A 22,609-nucleotide genomic window follows, 5' to 3' on the forward strand; every position below is an offset into this window, starting at 1 on the left:
CAATTATTTAAGTAAAGTCTTTAATTTTCAAATCATTATTCATGCCCTCAGGACATCCCAAAGCATCTTACAGTTGCTTTACATGAAATGTTTTTGAAATGTTGTCATACAAGAAATGAGAATGTCAATTTGTGCTCTGCCAGCTTTTGCATATGGTAAGCAGTTAATTGTCTTTTCTGAGGGAAAGATATTCCCCACGGAAAATGTATTTGCTCTTCTTAAAAGAAGTGCAGTCACATATTTGACATTACATGAGAGAGAAAAGAGGTTTACTGTGTTATTGAACGAACCACTAAGAGTGCAGGTATAGCTAGGTAGCTTATTGGAGTATCAGCTTGGAATCTGAGCTTATGTCTGTCAGATCTGGAGATGACCTTGTCCCAAAGGTTCTTCAGATGTCAAGAATGAGATGAAAGTCTTATGGTAATGTCCATTTTATTTGATATTCATCAAAGTAAAGATCAGACCATGTCAGCAAACAAGGCAAAAAACGTGCTCTTGTCCTCTCCCTTTATACTGTACTGCAAATCAGTCTAAACTGCTCTAACAACACACATCAAAGTTGCTGGTGAACGCAGCAGGTCAGGCAGCATCTCTAGGAAGAGGTACAGTCGACGTTTCAGGCCGAGACCCTTCGTCAGGACTAACTGAAGGAAGAGTTAGTAAGAGATTTGAAAGTGGGAGGGGGAGGGGGAGATCCAAAATGATAGAAGACAGGAGGGGGCGGGATGGAGCCAAGAGCTGGACAGGTGATTGGCAAAGGGGATACGAGAGGATCATGAGACAGGAGGTCCGGGGAGAAAGACAAGACAAGCGGGGGGGGGGGTGGAACCAGAGGATGGGCAAGGGGTATAGTCAAAGGGACAGAGGGAGAAAAAGGAGAGAGAGAGAGAGAAAGAATGTGTGTATAAAAATAAATAACAGATGGGGTATGAAGGGGAGGTGGGGCATTAGCGGAAGTTAGAGAAGTTGATGTCCATGCCATCAGGTTGGAGGCCACCCAGACGGAATATAAGGTGTTGTTCCTCCAACCTGAGTGTGGCTTCGTCTTTACAGTAGAGGAGGCCGTGGACAGACATGTCAGAATGGGAATGGGATATGGAATTAAAATGTGTGGCCACTGCTTTCTCTGGCGGACAGAACGTAGGTGTTCAGCAAAGTGGTCTCCCAGTCTGCGTCGGGTTTCGCCATTATATAGAAGGCCACATCGGGAGCACCGGACACAGTATATCACCCCAGCCAACTCACAGGTGAAGTGAACATCGACTTCTCTAACTTCCGCTAATGCCCCACCTCCCCCTCGTACCCCATCCGTTATTTATTTTTATACACACATTCTTTCTCTCACTCTCCTTTTTCTCCCTCCGCCCCTCTGAATATACCCCTTGCCCATCTGCTGGTCCCCCCCCCCCCCGTCTTTCTCCCCGGACCTCCTGTCCCATGATCCTCTCATATCCCTTTTGCCTATCACCTGTCCAGCTCTTGGCTCCATCCCTCCCCCTCCTGTCTTCTCCTATCATTTTGGATCTCCCCCTCCCCCTCCCACTTTCAAATCTCTTACTAACTCTTCCTTCAGTTAGTCCTGACGAAGGGTCTCGGCCTGAAACGTCGACTGTACCTCTTCCTAGGGATGCTGCCTGGCCTGCTGTGTTCACCAGCAACTTTGATGTGTGTTGCTTGAATTTCCAGCATCTGCAGAATTCCTGTTGTTTGCATTTTTAAACTGCCCTAATAAGGGCATCTTCTGATAGCAACCTGGGAAAAGGACTATCTGAGTTACACTTCAGTTTTACAGACAAATGTACTGCAGTAACACACAGCCATATATACCACAAACAGCTAAAAGTTTACAGACAGCAAATGATTGTACAAACTTGTTAGCTAGTATGCAGAAAGCTAAAACTCAAAACAAAAAGTAACAACAATCTGTACCCTAATCTAACACACCATTAGAGTATGAATGGAACTCACAATCTGATGATTCAATATAAAATACTATTGCTGAAGGATAGCTGTCATTTTTCATTTGAGTCCCATAATTATCTAGTTTTATCATTAAATTTATCATCAAGAAATTATTCAAATTTAAACAAACCACCAGTGGCTTATTTTAGTGAATACTGATAATAGCTTATTAGCATATTCCTAGAAGGCTATCAATTACCATAACATATTCATGATATGTTAAGAAGTTCAACTTTTATCTACAGGTAATCCTGGATACCAAGTATAAAAACAAAACATGTGGCCTATGTGGAAATTTTCAAGAACAAATGGGAATCTATTCTGGTAATTAAAGCTACTAAGATATTAAAGAGTTAAAGCATACTTTGGCACAACACTCAAACCTCTTGTGATAGTATCATGATGGGCAGTGGAATAAGCTTACTCAAGGACAAAGCTATTACAGAATGTAATGCAGAATTTGATATTCTGATAAAGTATTATAGGTGCTAAATAATTATAAGCAATTAATTAAATTGTTGGGGGGGGGAAGAAATAGACAATTTAAAGAGCCATAGAGCACCACAACATAGAACTTCAGTCCATCTAGTCCATGCTAGCCTGGTCTTCTGCCTACTCCCACCTGTCTGCATCTGGTCCATATCCCTCCCATCCATGCATTTATCCAATTTGTTTTAATGTTACAATTGAACTCACATCTACCATTTCTACTGGGAGCTCTTTCTACACTCACATTACCCTATGAATGAAGAAGCTCCCCGTCAGATATTTCACCTTCCACCCTAAATCTATGACCCCTAGTTCGAGTCTCACTCAGCTTGAGGGGAAAGAGTCTGCAAGCATTCATACTATCTCTCTACCCCTCTTCTACTCTCTGCAGTAAATGCAGTCCTAACCTTTCCTTATAACTCTGGTCCTTATGTCCCAATAACATTGACATAAATTTTCTCTGCACTGTTTTAAGTTAGTGTAACTAACATTTGCCTTAAGAACACAATAAAATAAAACAAGGCAGCATTGAAAACTTTCAGGAGTAGAACTTACTTTTGCACTTTGAAAAAACATGCATGAGATTTTCAGTACAATTACAATGTGAATTATTATCCTGGACAGAACCCTGTATGAGCTTGGATATAGAACTGATAAGGGCCACAAGTCAATAATGCAATTTAACATACTGACACAATGCTCCAATGGGAAATGTGTGGTCATACAGCACAGAAATAAGCCCCTTTGCCCATCTCCATCCATGCTGACTATGATGCCGCCAAATAAATCCCATTTGCCCACATTTGGCCCATAGCCCGTCAACCCTTCCAATCCACGTACTCATCAAAATGCTTTTTGAATGTCGTACATGTACCTGCCCCAAACACTTTCTCTGGAAAACTCATTCCATATGCACACCACCCACTGCAAGAAGAAACTGCCCCCTCAGTTTCTATTTTCCACCTATCACCTTAATCCTATGGTATGTCCTCTAGCTTTTAGTTTCCCTTCCCTCAGGACAAAGATTATGATCATTCACCTCATTCACCTCACTTATGACCCTCATGATTTTATACACATCTTTAGAGTCATCCTCAATCTCCTACACTCCAAGGGTTGAAGTCCAAGCCTGCCCAAACTCTCCCTATAACTCAAACCTTCAAGTCCTGGCAGCATCCTTGTAAATCCTCCATGCACTCTTTCTAGTTTAATGATGCCTTGTCCTATAATAAAGCAACCAAAATTGTACACATAGTCCATGCAGTCTCATCAACATCCTGAACAGCTCCTGTATTCAGTGATAAAGGCCAGCATGGTGAATCCCTTCTTTATCACCCTGTCTACCTATGGGACTGCATTCGATAAACTCTGCAGGCCCGCCCGTTCACCGTACAAGTCCTACCCTTGTTCGGTTTCCCAAAATGCAATACCTAACTCATATCTGAATGTTTCATATATTATAAATGACTGAAGGAACTGGTTAAAATTTCCTAATAAAAAAAGTGCTGTTGGCATTTTAGAGGTTTCCAGAGCCTAGCATCTCATAGTATATTAAAATATGAGAAAATCTGCAGATGCTGGAAATCCAAAGCAACACATACAAAATGGTGGAGGAACTCAGTAGACCAGGTAGCATGTGTGGAAAAGAGTATACAGTTGACATTTTAGGCTGAGACCCTTCATCAGGACTGGGAAAAAGGATGAGAATTCAGAGTAAGAAGGTGGGGGGAGGGGAGGAAGAAGTACAATTTGGCAGGTGATGGGTGAAACCAAGAGATGGGGAGGGAATAAAGTAAAGAGCTGGGAAGTTGATTGGTGAAAGAGATACTGGGCTGGAGAAGGGGGAATCTGATAGGAGAGGGTAGAAGACCATGGAAGAAAGGGAAGGAGATGGAGCACCAGAGGGAGACGATGGGCAAGTAAGGAGATAAGGTGAGAGAGGGAAACAGGAATGGGTTTTGATGAAGAGGGGGCAATTACTAGAAGTTTGAGAAATCAATGTTCATGCAATTAGGTTGTAGGTTACCCAGATGTAATACAAGCTATTGCTCCTCCAACCTGAGTGTGAACTCATTGCGGCAATAGAGGAGGCCATGGACTGATGCGTTGGAATGGGAAGTAGAATTGAAGCAGGTGGTCACCTGGAAATCTCATAGTGTATTTCCCTTTTCGCTCTGTGCAGATTCTACTGATGCCTTATATAACACTATCAATGCCAATCAGCTGGATGTTCTAGGCCAAGTCTGTGTTAGTGATGAGCCAACACCTTCAACATGCTCAGCAGCTAAGGTAAGGTTTGATAATCAACTAAATGCTGCTTAACAATTGCTTACTGAAATGATAAACACTCTCTTCATTTCTGACTCTGTTTCTAATTATGAATGTGGTAGATTGACTGGTCAGTGCATTTTTAAGGCAGATAAGAGATGTCTGGACATGAATGATTCAAATGGAAGTAAATAACAATCTGGCAACTTTCACAGAAATTCTGCCTGATGCCTGTTAGCCTTTAAAGAGCCAATGAATATTTTATAGGAGAGGCTATTGCTGTAATATTCAATAGTTCACAAGGACTAAGGCATTATGCTTTGAATGGGCAATACACACAATGTGGTGGAGGAGCTCAGCAGGTCAGGCAGCAACTGTGGATGGGAATAAACAGACAACGTGTCATGGTCCAGTCCGTGAAGTCCGCATTCCGGTTCACGATCTGGTCCGTGGACTCAGGACTCCGGGTCTTCCAGCTGTCCCTTGTTTTGATTGAGTTAAGCATAGGCACTTGATTCCTATCTTGGGGCTTGGAATATAAGTAGCCTTGGGGTTGCGTGTGGGCTGCTGGTTTGTCTTGTCAGTCCCCCTTGGAGCAACCTGCTGATGGAAAGCTGGTGAAACCATTTGTGATCTCTAGGCCTGGTTGGAGGACCATTGCTTCATGGAGCCTTGTTGCCACTTGTCGGAGCAGTCATCGTGGTATGGATTTGGCCATTTCTGTAGCCAGCCAAGGTTGCTGGCTGCCCTGAGACTCAGAGCCACCCTGGATTGAGCTCTTTTCCTGGCCTTGCCTCTGTTGGGTAAGCCAGGCTGTAATTACTGTTACCCTGCAGTTGGTTCTGTCCCTTCCTGTCCCTTGCCTCCGTCAGGTAAGCCAGGCCAATTGCCGTTACCCTGCAGTTGGTTCTGTCCCTTCCTGTCCCTTGCCTCTGCCAGGTAAGCAGGCCGTTTGCTGATACCCTGTGGTTGGGTCCATTCCTCCCTGTCCTGCCCAGGAGAAGTTCCAAGAACCCAAGCCAAGCTCCAAACACCCAAGCCCCGAAGATCCCAAGCCAAGCTCCAAGCACCCAAGCTCCAAAGATCCCAAGCCAAGCTCCAAACACCCAAGCCCCGAAGATCCCAAGCCAAGCTCCAAACACCCAAGCCCCGAAGATCCCAAGCCAAGCTCCAAGCACCCAATCCTCGTCTTGTCCTCTCTTAGTTCTGGAGTCCGAGCCCGAGTCAAGTCCCAGGTTCTGGGTCCTAGCCCAGTCCATACCCAAGCCTCGAAGTACCCTAGACCCAAGACCCAAGACCCCATCCTGCAGGCCTCAGGACCAAGACCCCAAGCCTATCTCCAAGCACAAGCCTCAAGACCAAGACCCCAAGCCTGTCTCCAAGCTCAAGCCTAAAGACCAAGACCCCAGCCTGCAGGCCTCAAGACCAAGACCCCAGCCTGTCTCCAAGCTCAAGCCTCAAAACCAAGACCCCAGCCTGTCTCCAAGCTCAGGCCTCAAGACCCCAGCCACATCCTGTCCAGAAGCCATATCATGTCCTTGCCTGGTTCTGGGGTCCAAGCCCGAGGCAAAACCCTGGTCCTGGGTCCTTGTCCAGTCTCAGGCTCGGAGTCGAAGCCTTGTCTCCTAGTCCATGGTTTCTAGTCCTGGTCCCGCTTTCTCTAGCCCAAGTCTGCGTTCTTGTCCCTGCTCCTTGCCTGTGATCCTGTCACATCCCTACTCCAGTCAAGTCCTGTTCCTTGTACTTCAGTGTCTGTGTCTCACATTTGGGTCCGTTCAACGCCCCCCCCCCCCCCATTGTGACAGAACGTTTCAGGCTGAGACCCTTCATCAGGACTGGGGAAAAAAGATGACAAATCAGGTTAAGAAGGTGGGGAGAGGGAAGGAAGAATTACAAGTTGGTAGGTGATATGTAAACCGGGAGAAGGGAATGGGGTGAAGTAATGATCTGGGAAGCTGATAACTGACGGAGATAAAGGGCTGATGAAGGGGGAATCTGACTGGTGAGCACCATGGAAGAGAGAGAATGGTGAGGAGTGTGACGAGAATACACATAAAATTAAGATGTTTGCTGGCCTGGGTTAGCGTCAGTGACATCAGCAAGTGGTCTGCCACCTGCCCTCAGGGGAAGGAGAGATAAGGAACAATGGAGCAGCGTCTGGAGATGTGTAATGAAGGGACGTGAGAGAGAGAGCTGTCTGGAGCGGCTCCCCCCCTTTGAACCCTGAACTGTTTGAAGTGTTGGACAGGCGATACCCCAGCAGGGGGATAAAAAGGGACCGGTTTGCTAAGGCAGGACACACGACACCCGAGGTAACGAGACCCTGGAAGCGGTGCGCCTCTCACGAGTCGGTGAGAAGTTCCAGACCACGGCCAGGGTGGAAAGGTACGATCAGCGGGAACCCGGTGTGTGTCCGCCCTTGCCTGGGTGCCGGGTTCACTGCAGAGGATCGACCGCATCTGGAGGAGGGGTCACAGTCGGTGACCTCAGGTGACATCACCAAGGACCCGCCCAAAATTGCCGGTCTGTGAGTGAAGCCGTGTCTGAATGATCAGTTGTTCCTGTTCCCTCTCTCTCTCCCCCCACGTTGTCCATCGCCATGGCAACGATTACTGCGAACTGAACTACTAAACTGGACTGAACTTTGAGTCACTCTGAAATTTGGTCATTTACCCCTAGACAACGATAGAGCTTGATTGATGCTGTTATCTTAATTCTGTGCACATGTGTGGTTATCATATCTGAACTGTTGCATTTATTATCCTTTCGATTACTGTGTTGCTTGTTTCTTTAATAAAACTTTCTTAGTTCTAGTACTCCAGACTCCAACTGAGTGATCCATTTCTGCTGGTTTGGCAACCCAGTCACGGGGTACGTAACATAAGTGGGGTTCTCGTCCACGATTTTGAACGCTAAATTTGGGACGGAGTAAATTGATTGGGTTAAAATTCCCGAAAGAAAGAAAAGACAAACAGCAGAAATGGAGGCTGAGGAATTTATAAAGGCGCCGACCTTGGAGGCATTAGAGGATGCCAGGAAATCGGAATTGATAGCTGTGGCCAAACGGTTGAATCTTGCTAAGGTGAAGTCGACAATGAGGAGAGAGGAGATACACAGAGCTATTGTAGAGCACTATGTATCTAAAGGTGTGTTTCCCCAAGGTGAGCTGGGGGTGGTGTCTATTGAAAAACCTGCTGGAGACGCGGTACAGGTACAGCTTGAAAAACTGAGACTCGAGCACGAGTTCCGGGTACGGCAGTTAGAACACGAAGAGAAAGAGAGGGACAGACAGATGGAGAGAGAGGAGAAAGAGAGGGACAGACAGTTGGAGAGAGAGGAGAAACAGAGGGAAAGGGAATTTGAGCTGGAGAAGTTAAAGATAAGGGCCGAGCAGGGGCTCGTGCCGAACCAAGGTGGAGGGTTCCGGGCGACCCAGGAGGTTAGGCTGGTTCCCCCATTTGACGATACCGACGTGGATCGGTACTTTCTCCACTTCGAAAAAGTGGCTATAAGTCAGGACTGGCCGATGGATAAGTGGGTTGTCTTACTTCAGAGTGTACTGAAAGGGAAAGCCCAACAAGCTTACTCAGCTTTGTCCGCGGAAGATGCCCAGAGGTATGAGGTGGTGAAAGAGGCTATCCTCAGGATTTATGAGTTGGTCCCGGAGGCATACTGGCAGAGGTTCCAGAATGCGAGGAAACAGTGGGACCGCACGTATTTGGAGTTTGCCCGTGAGATGCAGACATATTGTGAGCGTTGGTGCGCCTCGAAGGGGGTAGAGGGGGATTATGACAGACTGCTACAACTGATCCTGATTGAGCAGTTTAAAGGTTGTGTCCCTGAGGGTATGAGACCCTACCTCGATGAGAAAGAGGCAGCCACGTTAGCCGCAACTGCTAAGTTAGCGGATGAGTATGCGTTGACGCATAAAATGAAGTTTGCCCCGAGTAAAGGCTACCAGAAGGGTAGTCAGGACGGCGGGGAGAGTCCGCCGGAAAAGTCAGAAAGTAAGCCGGGGACTAGTGAAAAGGATAAGGTAGACCGGGAGCAGTCTGGTAGGAAGTCTCCTGGGGTCGTCTGTTATAATTGTGGGAAAGCTGGACACTTTGCGTCCAGGTGCTTTGCCCCAAGGAAGGAGACGGGGAAAGGAAAAGCGGAAATTTTGAATGGCTGTATCGAGCTGTTAAGCGAACCGCTAGGGAAGGACAGGTCTGAAAAAGTCCAGGAAGGGCGCGAGAGGTTTATCTCGGCCGGATTGGTGTCAGTGAAGGAGGAGTTAAAACCAGTTCCAGTGCGGATCTGGAGAGACACGGGAGCGTGTCAGTCACTAATACTGAGGAGTGTATTAGAGTTTAGCTCAGAGACCCAGACTGGGGAGGTAGAGGTCAAAGGTGTTGGGGAAGGGACAGAGTCAGTCCCTTTGCACCAGATACACTTACAGAGCAACCTGGTCTCTGGACTAGTCACGATCGGGGTGAGGTCCGAATTACCGATGAAAGACGTGGAAGTCTTGCTCGGTAATGACATCGCCGGGGGAATCGTGTTCCCAGTCGTGAGATTGACAGGTCAGCCTGCCAGCATTGAGGCCCCGCCCATGGACTCACAGGTTCATCATGGGGCTGCGGTAGTGAATTTAGCTGTGGTGGTAAATTTAGCTGAAACGTTTCTGCCAACCTTGTACGAGAAGGGGGTAGAAAATGGAAAGAAAGAGGGTAGTGAGACAAGAGGCAGTGAGGGAGCTGGGACGGACGTAGCAGTAGCCAGGAAAGAATTTGTGCAGAAGCAGGAGCGAGACGAGGGGCTGATGGTTTTGGCAGAGACCGCTCTCTCTGACACAGCCTTGACAAGGGAACTAGTAGGCTATTGTGCGAAGGAGGAAGTGCTAAGGAAAAAAGGGAAATCAAGTACAGTACCCGCAGATGAGGAATGGGGGGTGATGCAAAAGAGTTATGGGGATGAGGTTTTTAACCTGGCCCACGAGATACCCCCCGGTGGACATTTTGCGGTGCTGGAGGAAACAGTTGGTGGAATCATGAAAGAGATTTACCGGCTGCCCAGGGGGAAAAATGTTATTGATCATGACCGACGCGAACTGAGACGGTCACCGGCTTTTGATATGCTAACAAACCTTGTCAGTGTTAGCGTGGAAATCAATGAAGCTAGGGGCCCCCTGATAAGAGGAAAAAAACATTTTGAAAAGATTAGTATGGGATCGATCAGATGGGAGAAGGCTATTGTTTTGGCCAGGTCTACTGATAAGGTCTCTCCCTTAATCCCCGAACAGAGCGAATCTTTAGAAGAAGTAATTAAACGACTCGCGCCCGTGTGTTTGATTGTCCCGAGGAAATGCAAAGAACTGGGACGTTGGGTGATGTCTGTTACAATAGGGCAGCCTAGTAAAGAACACGCATATATAATGAGTAATTCAGTGACTAAAGGGCTGATGAACACAGAGGTGTGTATTGGCAATTTAATACGGCTGTCTGAAGCCAGCTTGATAGTGAACCTTGAAAAAAATGAATTCGGCCACACGAGGGTCACTTACCTGGGAATTGTGGTGACACAGGGGCAGCTGGCAGCGATGCAAGCTACAGTGCAGGTTATCGCTGACCTCCCAACCCCGACAGACAAGAGGGCCCTCAGAAGGCTCTTGGAGATGGTGGGGTACTGCAGGAAGTTTTGCAATAACTCTGCGGTCAATACCCGTCCCCCTCCTACTAAGCCCTTGCGAGAGAAAACTGAGTCGGAATGGGACGACCCTTGTTATTGTGGTCCGGGACAAAACCAAATGAGAGGTTACATTGGTCGCAATTCATCAGTGTTTTTGGCCACTATGAAGTTTGCTGAGTTGGAGCCTGGTCTAAGGGATTATTAATAACACGTGTAAAAGGAACAGAAATTGTGATGACTGTCTGTCAAGGTGTTGACAGCTTCAAACTCGCTGTGTTAGCCAAATAGCTGATAAAGATGTATATTTGTGTATGTATCAAATAATGTATTCATGTTTGTAATTTTTACCTCCCGGTAAAAATCCTTAAAGGGGGGAAGTGTGACGAGAATACACATAAAATTAAGATGTTTGCTGGCCTGGGTTAGCATCAGTGACATCAGCAAGTGGTCTGCCACCTGCCCTCAGGGGAAGGAGAGATAAGGAACAATGGAGCAGCGTCTGGAGATGTGTAATGAAGGGACGTGGGAGAGAGAGCTGTCTGGAGCGGCTCCCCCCCTTTGAACCTTGAACTGTTTGAAGTGATGGACAGGCGATACCCCAGCAGGGGGATAAAAAGGGACCGGTTTGCTAAGGCAGGACACACGACACCCGAGGTAACGAGACCCTGGAAGCGGTGCGCCTCTCACGAGTCGGTGAGAAGTTCCAGACCACGGCCAGGGTGGAAAGGTACGATCAGCGGGAACCCGGTGTGTGTCCGCCCTTGCCTGGGTGCCGGGTTCACTGCAGAGGATCGACCGCATCTGGAGGAGGGGTCACAGTCGGTGACCTCAGGTGACATCACCAAGGACCCGCCCAAAATTGCCGGTCTGTGAGTGAAGCCGTGTCTGAATGATCAGTTGTTCCTGTTCCCTCTCTCTCTCCCCCCACGTTGTCCATCGCCATGGCAACGATTACTGCGAACTGAACTACTAAACTGGACTGAACTTTGAGTCACTCTGAAATTTGGTCATTTACCCCTAGACTACGATCGAGCTTGATTGATGCTGTTATCTTAATTCTGTGCACATGTGTGGTTATCATTGCTGAACTGTTGCATTTATTATCCTTTCGATTACTGTGTTGCTTGTTTCTTTAATAAAACTTTCTTAGTTCTAGTACTCCAGACTCCAACTGAGTGATCCATTTCTGCTGGTTTGGCAACCCAGTTACGGGGTACGTAACAGGAGCACCAGAGGGAGGTGATGGGCAGGTAGGGAATAAAGGTGTGAGAGGGAAACAAGAATGGGGAATGGTGAAGGAGGGTGGGGGGAAATTAGCGGAAGTTCAAGAAGTCAATGTTCAAGCCCTTAGGTTGGTGGCTACCCAGACAGAAAATAAGATGTTGTTCCTCCAACCTGAATATGGCCTTATCGTGGCAGTAAGAGGGCCGTGGACTGAAATGTCAGAATGGGAATGGGAAGTAGGATTGAAATGGGTGGCCACCTGCAATGTGTCCTCTGGAAATGGTGTTCCTTGCAAACTCACAAGCTTTCCTTTATACATGTAATCAGAGTCAGGGATTAGAGCAAATCAATGCACCGGGGAATTGCGTGTCATGGCCTTTGTAGCCCAGGGTGGGGTGTGGAGTTAAAGATCACTACATAGAGTTTGCAGTTGGTAGTGATGAAAATGTGGGGTCCGTGACCTTTGGGTAGGTTGTGTGGGGAGCAGGAAGCAAGAAGGCTGTACGGTGTTGGGGTCAATCGAACAGCAGATTGCTGACTCAGGGTCATTATGTAAGGACTGCTAGCTTTGGGCTGAGGTGGGAAATGGCTGCTTTCCTGGGTAGTTAGATAAATAAACTTCTTTAAGGGAACTAACTGAGCTGGATTTCCAGCATCAGCTTTGGACCTGCTTCAAAGAGACAGAGAAGTGGGCAAAACAGGCGCAGTTAAAACTACCATCTGCATGCATGGACCATGGACAGCACAGGCCATGAATCTGCTGTTGAAAAACAGTGAGTGTCAGACAAACATTACATATTGTTGGTTTACCACTGCTCAAAACCAGGCTCTTGTGTGCTAGATGTCGCACATACACGGACCTAGTGTAAGAAAAGGCACACATCATGATTCATATGCAAGTCTTCAGTTCTCTAATACGTCATATTTTTACTGAAACTGAATTACACAGTGCACAAAAAGAGTTGCTATTCAAAGTTCATAGTAAATTTGTTATCAAAGTACGTACATGTCACCATAAACCACCCTGAAATTCATTTACTTGCAGGTGTTTACAGGGAAAAAGGAAATACAATAGAACTTACTACACACTATACATGAACAAAGACTGACAGACGACCAACATGTAAAAAAAGACACACTGTGCAAATTAAATAAATAATATTGTGAACATGAATTCTAAAGAGTCCATGAAAGTGAGTCTGCAGCTTGTAGAGTCAGTTCAGCTCATAGAAATTATTCAGTCATCTATAGAAGATTGAAGTCATCCACACCAGTTTAGCATGGTTGTAGGGTTATAACTGTTCCTGAACCTGGTGGTATGGGAACTAGGGCCTCTGTACCTCCTGCCCAATGTAGAAGGAGAAGAGGGCATTGCCTGGATGATGAAGGCCTTTGATGATATATGCTCGTTTCGATTTACGTGTTCCACGTAAATGTGCACAATGGTGGGGAAGGCTTTGTCTGGGATGAACTGGTCTGTATCAATCACTTTGTGTTGCCTTTTCCATTCCTGGGCATTGGTGTTCCCATACCAGATCATGATTCAATCAGATAGGATGTTCTCCACTTCACATCTACTGATGTTTGTCAAAGTTCTTGGTGACATGCCGAATCTACACAAACTTGTAAGGAAGTAGAGGAGCTTCTGTGCCAAGCAAGTTAAAGCTACTGACACACCCCACCTCTGTTCCCCTAATGAGGACTGGCTGATGGACCATCAACTTCTTCCACCTAAACATAAAATAATCTGCAGGTGCTGGGGTCAAAGCAACACTCACAACACGCTAGAGGAGGAACTCAGCAGGTCGGGCAGCATCCGTGGAAAAGATCAGTCGATGTTTCAGGCTGGAACCCTTCGTCAGGACTGTAGAGGGAAGGGATAGAGGCCCTATCCGTGGAAAAGATCTTCCACCCGTAGCTGATAATCAGCTCTTTGGTTTTGCTAACATTGAGGGAGAGGTAGTTATTGTGACAGTACCCAACCAGATTTTCAATCTGTCAATTCATCTCCTCTTCTGAGTTGGCACCAACAGTGGTGTTACCAGCAAACTTATGTAAGAACGGCATAAGTATAAATGTGGTAGAGCCGGGGACTAAGTGCACATCCCTTTGGTACACTTTTGCTGATGGTGAGTGTGGAGGAGATGTTGTTGCCAAAGTGTATTAATTGCAGTCTGCACATGAGGAAATTGAGGATACAGTTGTGCTGGGACTAACTGAGGCCCAAGAGCTTGGAGCTTAGTGATGAATTTCAAGAGCATGATAGTATTGAATGCTGAGCTGTTGTCAATGAACAGCATCTTGTCATTCTACATCTTTGTTGTCAAAATATTCTGGAGCTGAGTGAAATGCCAGTTAACTAGCAACTGCTGTTGCCCTGTTGAGACAGTAGGCAAATTGGAGTAGATTCATGTCATTCCTCAAGTAGAAGTTGATATGCCTCATGACCAACCTTATAGTGGGTACAAGGGCTACTGGATGATACTCATTGAGGCCGGTTACCACATTGTTTTGGGCACCTGCCTTAATGCCTGATTGAAGCCTGCTTAAAGTGGTTGAGTACCTCAGCCGCCAAAGCGAAAGGTTGAAGATGTCTATAAACAGTCCAGCCAGTTGATTAGCAAATATCTTCAATTCTCAGCCAGGTACACCGACTGGGCCAGATGCTTTCCATGGATTCACCCTCCTGAAGGATGCACTCACATTAGCTTTGGAAACGTGAAAGGGCCTCCATGTTCCGGCTTAAGATGTTGCTGCTGAAGACGGCTGACAATTGACTGATGGTTCACAAAGCAAGAAATACAACTACATACTTTATTAATAATGCTTTTTCTGTAAAAAAAATTATGGTAAATGATCACCGCAAATAATGAAGAGGTGAGCAAAGGCATGGCTGACTCGAGAGTCGAAGCGTGCAGTGCGGTGCAAAGTCAGAGGAAAATCAATGCATGTTCGAGGAAAAGTCATAGTGAGATCAGGGCATGGTCAAGATGCAATCAAGGTTAGCAGAGAGGAGAAAAGTCAGAGCAGAGGACCTTTGGAGCTCATCCACCTAAACCAAGAGCGAGGTTTAATCGATCTAAGTTCCAGCCGATTTCGAAAGATAGGGTATGGTCATGAACATGGCAGCGGGGGTCCAGGCCCGAAGCGTATCGATGCGGCGAGGCCCAGATCTTATAGCAAGGACCGACCTGTTGTTGGACGATTTAAACGCCGGGCCGGACGGATTAGAAAGGCGGGATGACGGGACCAGAGGCAAGGGTTGGGCATGTTCTGCACGCTGCTCTGCAATGTTTGCTCTGCTCTTTTCTGCACTGAGGCTGAGGCTGTGGGCCTGTTCTGGCTGCTCTGGGCTTCATATCAGTGGACTCACTTTCCTTCTGAATGGTGTTTGCTTGCTTCTATTGTTTCCACAGTTCATTGCTTTTTATCTCTCTCTGCACATTTGGTGTTAGATGTGTATTGAATAGTGTGACGGGGTCCTGAATTACCCCTATGAACTGTGCTTTTAAAAAGAGAGAGAGAGTTACTTAACACTGATATCTTGTTTTGAAAAGAGAGAGAAAGAGACGAAGACTAACTTTTGGACTGTCACTTTAAGGGACAAGGAATAACTTTTGGATTTCTGTTGGGTTAGAGACAGAGAAGGCACTGAGCAGCTCATAAGTCACTATGGTGACCGAGGGCAGTGTTATTTGATGGACAATTGATGTTATAATTTTTTGGCAGCGTGTTTCTACTTCCAAGGACATTTGCCTGCTTGTACATTTCTTACACAGTCAAAGGAAGGAGGAGTTATTTGAATGACAGTTGGTACTCAGTATGGTGAGATAAATAGGTCAGATGATATAGACCTCAGGCACATGTTTTGGACACTGAATGAGCTTTGTTGTGCCCACAGAAAGAGTGTTTTTTTTGGAGGATCGATTGGACGGATCAATCAGTGGCTCTTGCAGTGAGAAAAGGGATTGACCAGTGGGGAGTTGTCCATGTGTCCACCTTTGCCTGGGTTGATAGATCCACCACAGAAAAATGGTCCCCTTTGTTGTGGTCACAGTCGGTGACTTTTAAAGGATTTCGGAGGACAACAAGAAGATTGACAGGGTCAGCTCAACTGAAGACTCAAATCTCCCTCTCTCTCCCTCTCTCTCTCTCTCTCTCTCTCCATCACTACTCAACTCAACACCACGAACTGAACTGAACTTTACTCATCATCGTAAGACTGTAACTATACCTCTAGACCCCTAGAAGAAGCTTGACTTTCATATATATTTCCACACTTACTGATATACTTATATATATATATATATAATCATTGCTAACCTGTTTGATTTATCTACATTTATATTACTGTATTGCATAGTTACTAATAAATATTATTAGTTAATAGCAATACTGGACTCCAAAGTGTTTTCCATTTCTGTTGGTTCTTTAACCCGTCACAGGGTACGTGACAATAGGTTCTTTTGGGTTTCTTGTTTTGTGGTTTTCTGTAAGCAGGCGAATCTCAAGGATGTATAATGTATATATATTCTGATAATAAATGTACTTTGAATTTTGAACTTTGTCAGTCAAAATGAGCATAAAAGGCATACTGGAATCATTGCATCATGGTATAATAATCCGTTATATATTACTTTTAAAGATATGTATCGGTGAATTCTTCACTGAAAGGGACCACTTCAGTGTCAATAGAAACCACAGAATGAAGGACAAGGTCGTGGTTTCTCATTCTCCCTTCTGCTTTTCCACTTTCAGAGTTGCATACCTCCCATATCAATGTACTTTTCCACGTGTCTTGAGAAGATTTCCTTAACTCAAGGATACCTAGAATTATGTGGAAAGGATGTTTGTGCTCGTGGAAATAAGCAAGAGTATGCATGTGACACTTTCGAAGAGCTATCCAGGCAATGTACAAATCAACCTGTAACAAGGTAATTATTTTGTTAAGTTATCAATTGTTATTACAGTATGTCAAAGTTGAGAATGTAATCCTGTTACAATGTACTGTGCATTGAGAAATTTTACTATTATTACAAACTTTGATGGCATTGTCATGGCAAAGTTAATAATTCTGTCCCAAAGTATTTTTACCCTTCTCCTATCTAAAGGTGGTGACTTTTGCGCTGTTAACCCCACCTTCAGAGGCTTAGGATGTCATAGAGTCAGAGAATAATACAACACAGAAACGGGACTTTTGGCCCAATGTCATGTTAACCAAGATGCCCAACTAAGCTAGTCCCAAGTCATATCTGTGTCCTGCTGTATCTTTTAACAACCTTTCTCATGCCCACAACTCCACAATCATTGTGTGATTTGTAAATCCACCCATTGTGTCAATCGACATTTTCATCCATGTCATATATATATATATATATATATATATATATATCACAAATCCTGCATGGATCCCTACAGAACACCACTGGTCACAAAGCTCCAGCCAGAATAACACCCTTCAAACGTTTGCTCTTGGGGTTTCACGACTGGCCATTATTCGATATGCCAAGGATGCAGCCTAGGAGATTAGCTCATCTTCTGAGTTCTGGGATTCCGTGGCTCTGGAGACAGGTGAACCGAAAGTCAGTGCCTCTCAGGAATTCAGGGTGTCATGGGAAACAGAAAATCGAAAGCAGCAAGCTGGTGCTGGCTGTCTGCCCAGAGACCTCAGTTCTTTGGGCACAGAGCTCGGAAAAAGCGACGCAACAGGCTTTTAACATCATAAATCAGTGAGTTGTTTGTTATGTCTCCCCTCTCGCTGTGAAACGGAGACACCTCTTTTTCCCTTATTAGGGAGAGAGAGAGAGAGCCTATGGTATGTTGAGCACCTGGTGAACAAGTAATCTTCGGGGTACTGCAAGTCTGTGTCTTTGCTGTTGCCTTGCTCACGTTTGAGTGCTTGGTGGGGAACACCAATGCTTTATTTTTGCTGGTGGGGGAGGGGGAATTGTTGCTTTGCTGCTGCTTACCAGTGGGAAGGAGGGGAGCTGGGGAGGGGGCTTTGGGGTTCTAACTTTTAATTGTCATTCATTCTTTGGGGCACTCCTCTGTTTTTGTGGATGGTTGCGAAGAAAAAGTATTTCAGGATATAGATTGTATACATTTCTCTGACATTAAATGTACCTTTGAAACCTTTGAAGCTATGTAAGCATCCTGCACTTTGCATCATGATATTTGGGACACGGAATAGTCAGGAGCTTATATTGATATAGATCTTGCTGCTTTGAATGAAACGTGAAGGGCCATGGTATCCAGTATAAAGGACTAGGTGGTCAGTATGCTTTCTTTTGGAGGGTCAGATCTGAAAAGAGGCACTGATTTTTACTAATGAAAATTACCTAGACTAGGATTCAACAACTATCCTTGAAGGATAGGTGAACTTTTCTTGTGCTCTGGTTCATTTTAGGATGGAATTGGCACATTGGGTTCATCAGTGTATATGCTGCATGTGACAAGAGAACCTCTACACCAATGCTGGTGAGGAGAGAGATTCCCTGGCCCTTATCCCAAAATGAGATAAAATTATCCCAGATAACTTCCTAGCGAAAGTCAGAAAGGACACAAAGCTCTAGAAAGGTGTAAGTATTAAAGAGGGAGTAGAAAAGCAAGCTACAACTCCTTAGGGACCGTGTTAGGGAACTGGAGATGCAGCTCGATGACCTTTGGTTGCAAGGAGCGAAGGAAGTAAACCCAAGTGCAGGACACAGGCACAGAGACTGAGTTTGGATGCTTACACTGGCATAAACGCCGAACAGCAAACAGGAGGGATCGTGACATAGAGCCCTGACACGGAGTCTTGACTCAGAGAAACGGAGTCTCACAGGTAAACCTTGAAACTGGAGCTAAACTTAGAACAAACGGTTCTAAGCAGTCAGGAAACATAGTTATCTCACAGGAAAAAGACCAACGATCTGGGAACTAATGGTTGTAATGCCAGGGTCCTTATGCTGCAGGTCTTGGTAGACCAGGTGTGCCGTCATCAAAGAGAATTAGCAGTAAATGGGAAATTAACGGTCAGAATCAAGGCATAATCAAAGGAAATTAGGATCAAGATAGGAAATTAACAATTGGGACCATGACACCTTCATCTGGTGAGGGAAAGTGAGGAGATGATAGATAGGAGCTATGTGCAGGTAGTCACACCGGGGCCTGGGGAAACAGAGAAGTGGGAAACAGTCAGGAGTCAGAGGCTAGAAAGTACCCCTGTGGCTGTACCCCTTGACAATAAGTTCTCCTGCTTGAGTACTCTCGGGGGGAGGGACGCCTACCTGGGGGAAGCAATGGTGGTCATGCCTCTGGCACAGAGTCTGGCCATGTGGCTCAGAAGGGTAGGGAAAGGAAGAGGTTGGCAGCAGGTACTCTATAGTCAGGGGGTCAGACAGGCAATTCTGTGGATACAGGAGAGAAGCACGGATGGTAGTTTGCCTCCCAGGTGCCAGGGTCAGGGACTGCATCCACGATATCGTGAAGTGGGAAGAACAGCCAGAGGTCGTGGTACATATTGGTACCAATGACATAGGCAGGAAATGGGAGGAGGTCCTGAAAGCAGAATATAGGGAGGTAGGAATGAAGTTGAAAAGCAGAACCATAAAGGTAGTCAATTAGAGATTACTGCCTGTGCCACGTGACAGTGTGTACAGCAATAAAGTGAGGTGGAGGATAAATGCATGGCTGAGGGATGGAGCATGGGGCAGGGATTCAGATTTCTGGATCATTGGGACCTCTTTTGGGGCAGGAGTGACCTGTACAAAAAGAACTTGAATCCCAGGGGGACCAATATCCTGGCGGGGAGGTTTGCTAAGGCTGTTGGCGAGAGTTTAAACTAGGATTGCTGGCGGGTGGGAACCGAACTGATGTGATTGAGGAGAGGGAGGTTGGCTCACAAATAGAGAAAGCTTGGAGACAGTGTGAGAGGGAGGATAGGCAGGTGATAGAGAAGGGACGCACTCAGACCGATGGTTAGAGATGTGTCTATTTTAATGCAAGGAGTATATTGAACAAAGCAGATGAGTTTAGAGCGTGGATCAGTACTTGGAGCTGTGATGTTGTGGCCATTACAGAGACTTGGATGGCTCACGGGCAGGAAAGGTTATTTCGAGTGTCAGGTTTTAGATGTTTCAGAAGGGACAGGGAGGCAGGCAAAAGAGGCAGGGGCATGACACTGTTGATCAGAGATAGTGTCACAGCTGCAGAAAAGGAGGAAGACGTCAAGGGATTTTCTACGGAGTCTCTGTGGGTGGATGTTAGGAAGAGGAAGGGGTCAATAACTCTACTGGGTGTTTTTTATAGACCACTCAATACTAACATTGACTTTGAGGAGCTGATAGGGAGACAGATTCTGGAAAGGTGTAATAATAACAGGATTGTCGTGGTGGGAGATTTTAATTTCTCAAATATCCATTGGCATCTTCCTAGAGCAAGGGGTTTAGATGGGGTGGAGTTTGTTAGGTATGTTCAAGAAGGATTCTTGACACAATGTGTAGATAAGCCTACAAGTGGAGAGGCTGTACTTGATCTAGTATTGGGAAATGAACCTGGTCAGGTGTCAGATCTCTCAGTGGGAGAGCATTTTGGAGATAGTGATCACAATTCTATCTCCTTTACCATAGCATTGGAGAGGGATAGGAACAGATAAGTTAGGAAAGTGTTTAATTGGAATAAGAGGAAATATGAGGCTATCAGGCAGTAACTTGGAAGCATAAATTGGGAACAGATGTTCTGAGGGAAATGTACAGAAGAAATGTGGCAAATGTTCAGGGGATATTTGCATGGAGTTTTGCATAGGTACGTTCCAATGAGGTAGGGATGCAGGAACCAAGGTGTACAAAGGCTGTTGTAAATCTAATCAAGAAGAAAAGAAGAGCTTACAAAAGTTTCAAAAAAACTAGGTGATGATAGAGATCTAGAAGATTACAAGGCTAGCAGTAAAGAGCTTAAGAAAGAAATTAGTAGAGCCAGAAGGGGCCATGAGAAGGCCTTGGTGGACAGGATTGAGGAAAACCCCAAAGCATTCAACAGGTACGTGAAGAGTAAAAGGATAAGACGAGAGAATATGAGCAATCAAGTATGACAGTGGGAAAGTGTGTATGGAACTGAAGGAGATAGCAGAGGTACTTAATGAATACTTTACTTCAGTATTCACTATGGAAAAGCATCTTGGTGATTGTAGAGATGACTTACAGTGGACTGAAAAGCTTAAGCATGTAGATATTAAGGAGGAGGATATGCTGGAGCTTTTGGAAAGCATCAAGTTGGATATGTCACTGGGACCGGATGAGATGTACCCCAGACTACTGTGGGAGGCAAAGGAGGAGATTGCTGAGCCTCTGGCAATGATATTTTTATCATCAATGGGGATGGGAGAGGTTCTGGAGGATTAGAGGCTTGCGGATGTTGTTCCATTATTCAAGAAAGAGAGTAGAGATAGCCCAGTAAATCATAGACAGTGAGTCTTACTTCAGTGGTTGGTAAGTTGATGGAGAAGATCCTGAGAGGCAGGATTTATGAACATTTGGAGAGACATAATAAGATTAGGAATAATCAGCATGGCTTTGTCAAGGGCAGGTCATTCGTGTCTTATGAGCCTGATTGAACTTTTTGAGGATGTGACTAAACACATTGACGAAGGTAGAGCACTAGATGTAGTGTATATGGATTTCAGCAAGGCATTTGACAAGGTACCTCATGCAAGGCTTATTGAGAATGTAAGGAGGCATGGGATCCAAGGGAAATTGCTTTGTGCATCCAGAAGTGGCTTGCCCACAGAAGGCAAAGAGTGCTTGTAGATGGGTCATATTCTGCATGGAGATCAGTCACCAGTGGTGTGCCTCAGGGATCTGTTCTGGGACGCCTACTCATCATGATTTTTATAAGTGACCTGGATGTGGAAGTGGAGGGATGGCTTAGTAAATTTGCTGATGACACAAAGGTTGGAGGTGTTGTGGATAGTGTGGAGGGCTGTCAGAGGTTACAACGGGACATTGATAGGATGCAAAACTGGGCTGAGAAGAGGCAGATGGAGTTCAACCGAGATAAGTCTGTGGTGGATCATTTTGGTAGGTCAAATATGATGACAGAATATAGTATTAATGGCAAGACTCTTGGCAGTGTGGAGGATCAGAGGGATCTTGGGGTCCGGGTCCATAAGAGACTGAAAGCTGCTACACAGGTTGACTCTGTGGTTAAGAAAGCATGCGGTACATTGGCCTTCGTCAATCGTGGGTTGAGTTTAGAAGCTGAGAGGTTGCAGCTATATAGCATCCTGGTCAGACCCCACTTGGAATACTGTGTTCAGTTCTGGTCACCTCACTATAGGAAGGATGTGGAAACCATAGAAAGGGTGCAGAGGAGATTTACAGGGATGTTGCCTGGATTGGGGAGCATGTCTTATGAGAATAGGTCGAGTGAACTCAGCCTTTTTTCCTTGGAGCGACAGTTGATGAGAGGTGACCTGATAGAGGTGTATAAGTTGATGAGAGGCAATGATCATGTGGAAAGTCAGAGGCTTTTTCCCAGAGCTGAAATGGCTAGCATGAGAGGGCACAGTTTTCAGGTGCTTGGAAGTAAGTACAGAGGAGATGTTAGGGGTAAGTGTTTTTAAGCAGTGAGTGGTGAGTACATGGAATGGGCTGCCAGTGGAGGCGGGTACGTTGGGTCTTTTAAGAGAATCCTGGATGGCTACATGGAGCTCAGAAAAATAGAGGGCTACTGGTAACTCTGGGTAATTTCTAAGGTAAGGACATGTTCAGCATGTCCTGTATTGTGCTGTAGATTTCCTATGTGATAGAATACAAGAATGCCTGCAACACTCAAACTGAGTCAGGTATCAATAACTTGGATGGACTGCCTAATCCACTTTGCTATCTCTATCAGCCTGGCCTCAAAACAATGGAAGTGCTTGTGAAAAACAGCTCTCTCTTCAGACAATATCTTACAGACTATCTGATGATTCCCCCAAACATTGGGAATTAAAGCTTAAAAGAGCCACCCTACC

The 22,609-nt window shown here is 45.6% G+C and overlaps 1 protein-coding gene across 1 annotated transcript in view; it reads left to right on the forward strand.

The window, feature by feature from the left end:
• The window catches only part of LOC134359595 (mucin-19-like), a 65,689-nt gene that overhangs the window by 15,704 nt on the left and 27,376 nt on the right, over positions 1 to 22,609 (forward strand). The window contains exons 5-7 of the mRNA XM_063073092.1: positions 2,211 to 2,289; positions 4,637 to 4,743; positions 16,375 to 16,550. Coding sequence (XP_062929162.1) covers positions 2,211 to 2,289; positions 4,637 to 4,743; positions 16,375 to 16,550 — 362 coding nt within the window. The remainder of the gene's footprint in view (positions 1 to 2,210; positions 2,290 to 4,636; positions 4,744 to 16,374; positions 16,551 to 22,609) is intronic.

The sequence above is a fragment of the Mobula hypostoma genome, chromosome 20 (assembly GCF_963921235.1).
Source record: "Mobula hypostoma chromosome 20, sMobHyp1.1, whole genome shotgun sequence".
In the NCBI taxonomy this organism is placed as follows: Eukaryota; Metazoa; Chordata; class Chondrichthyes; order Myliobatiformes; family Myliobatidae; genus Mobula; species Mobula hypostoma.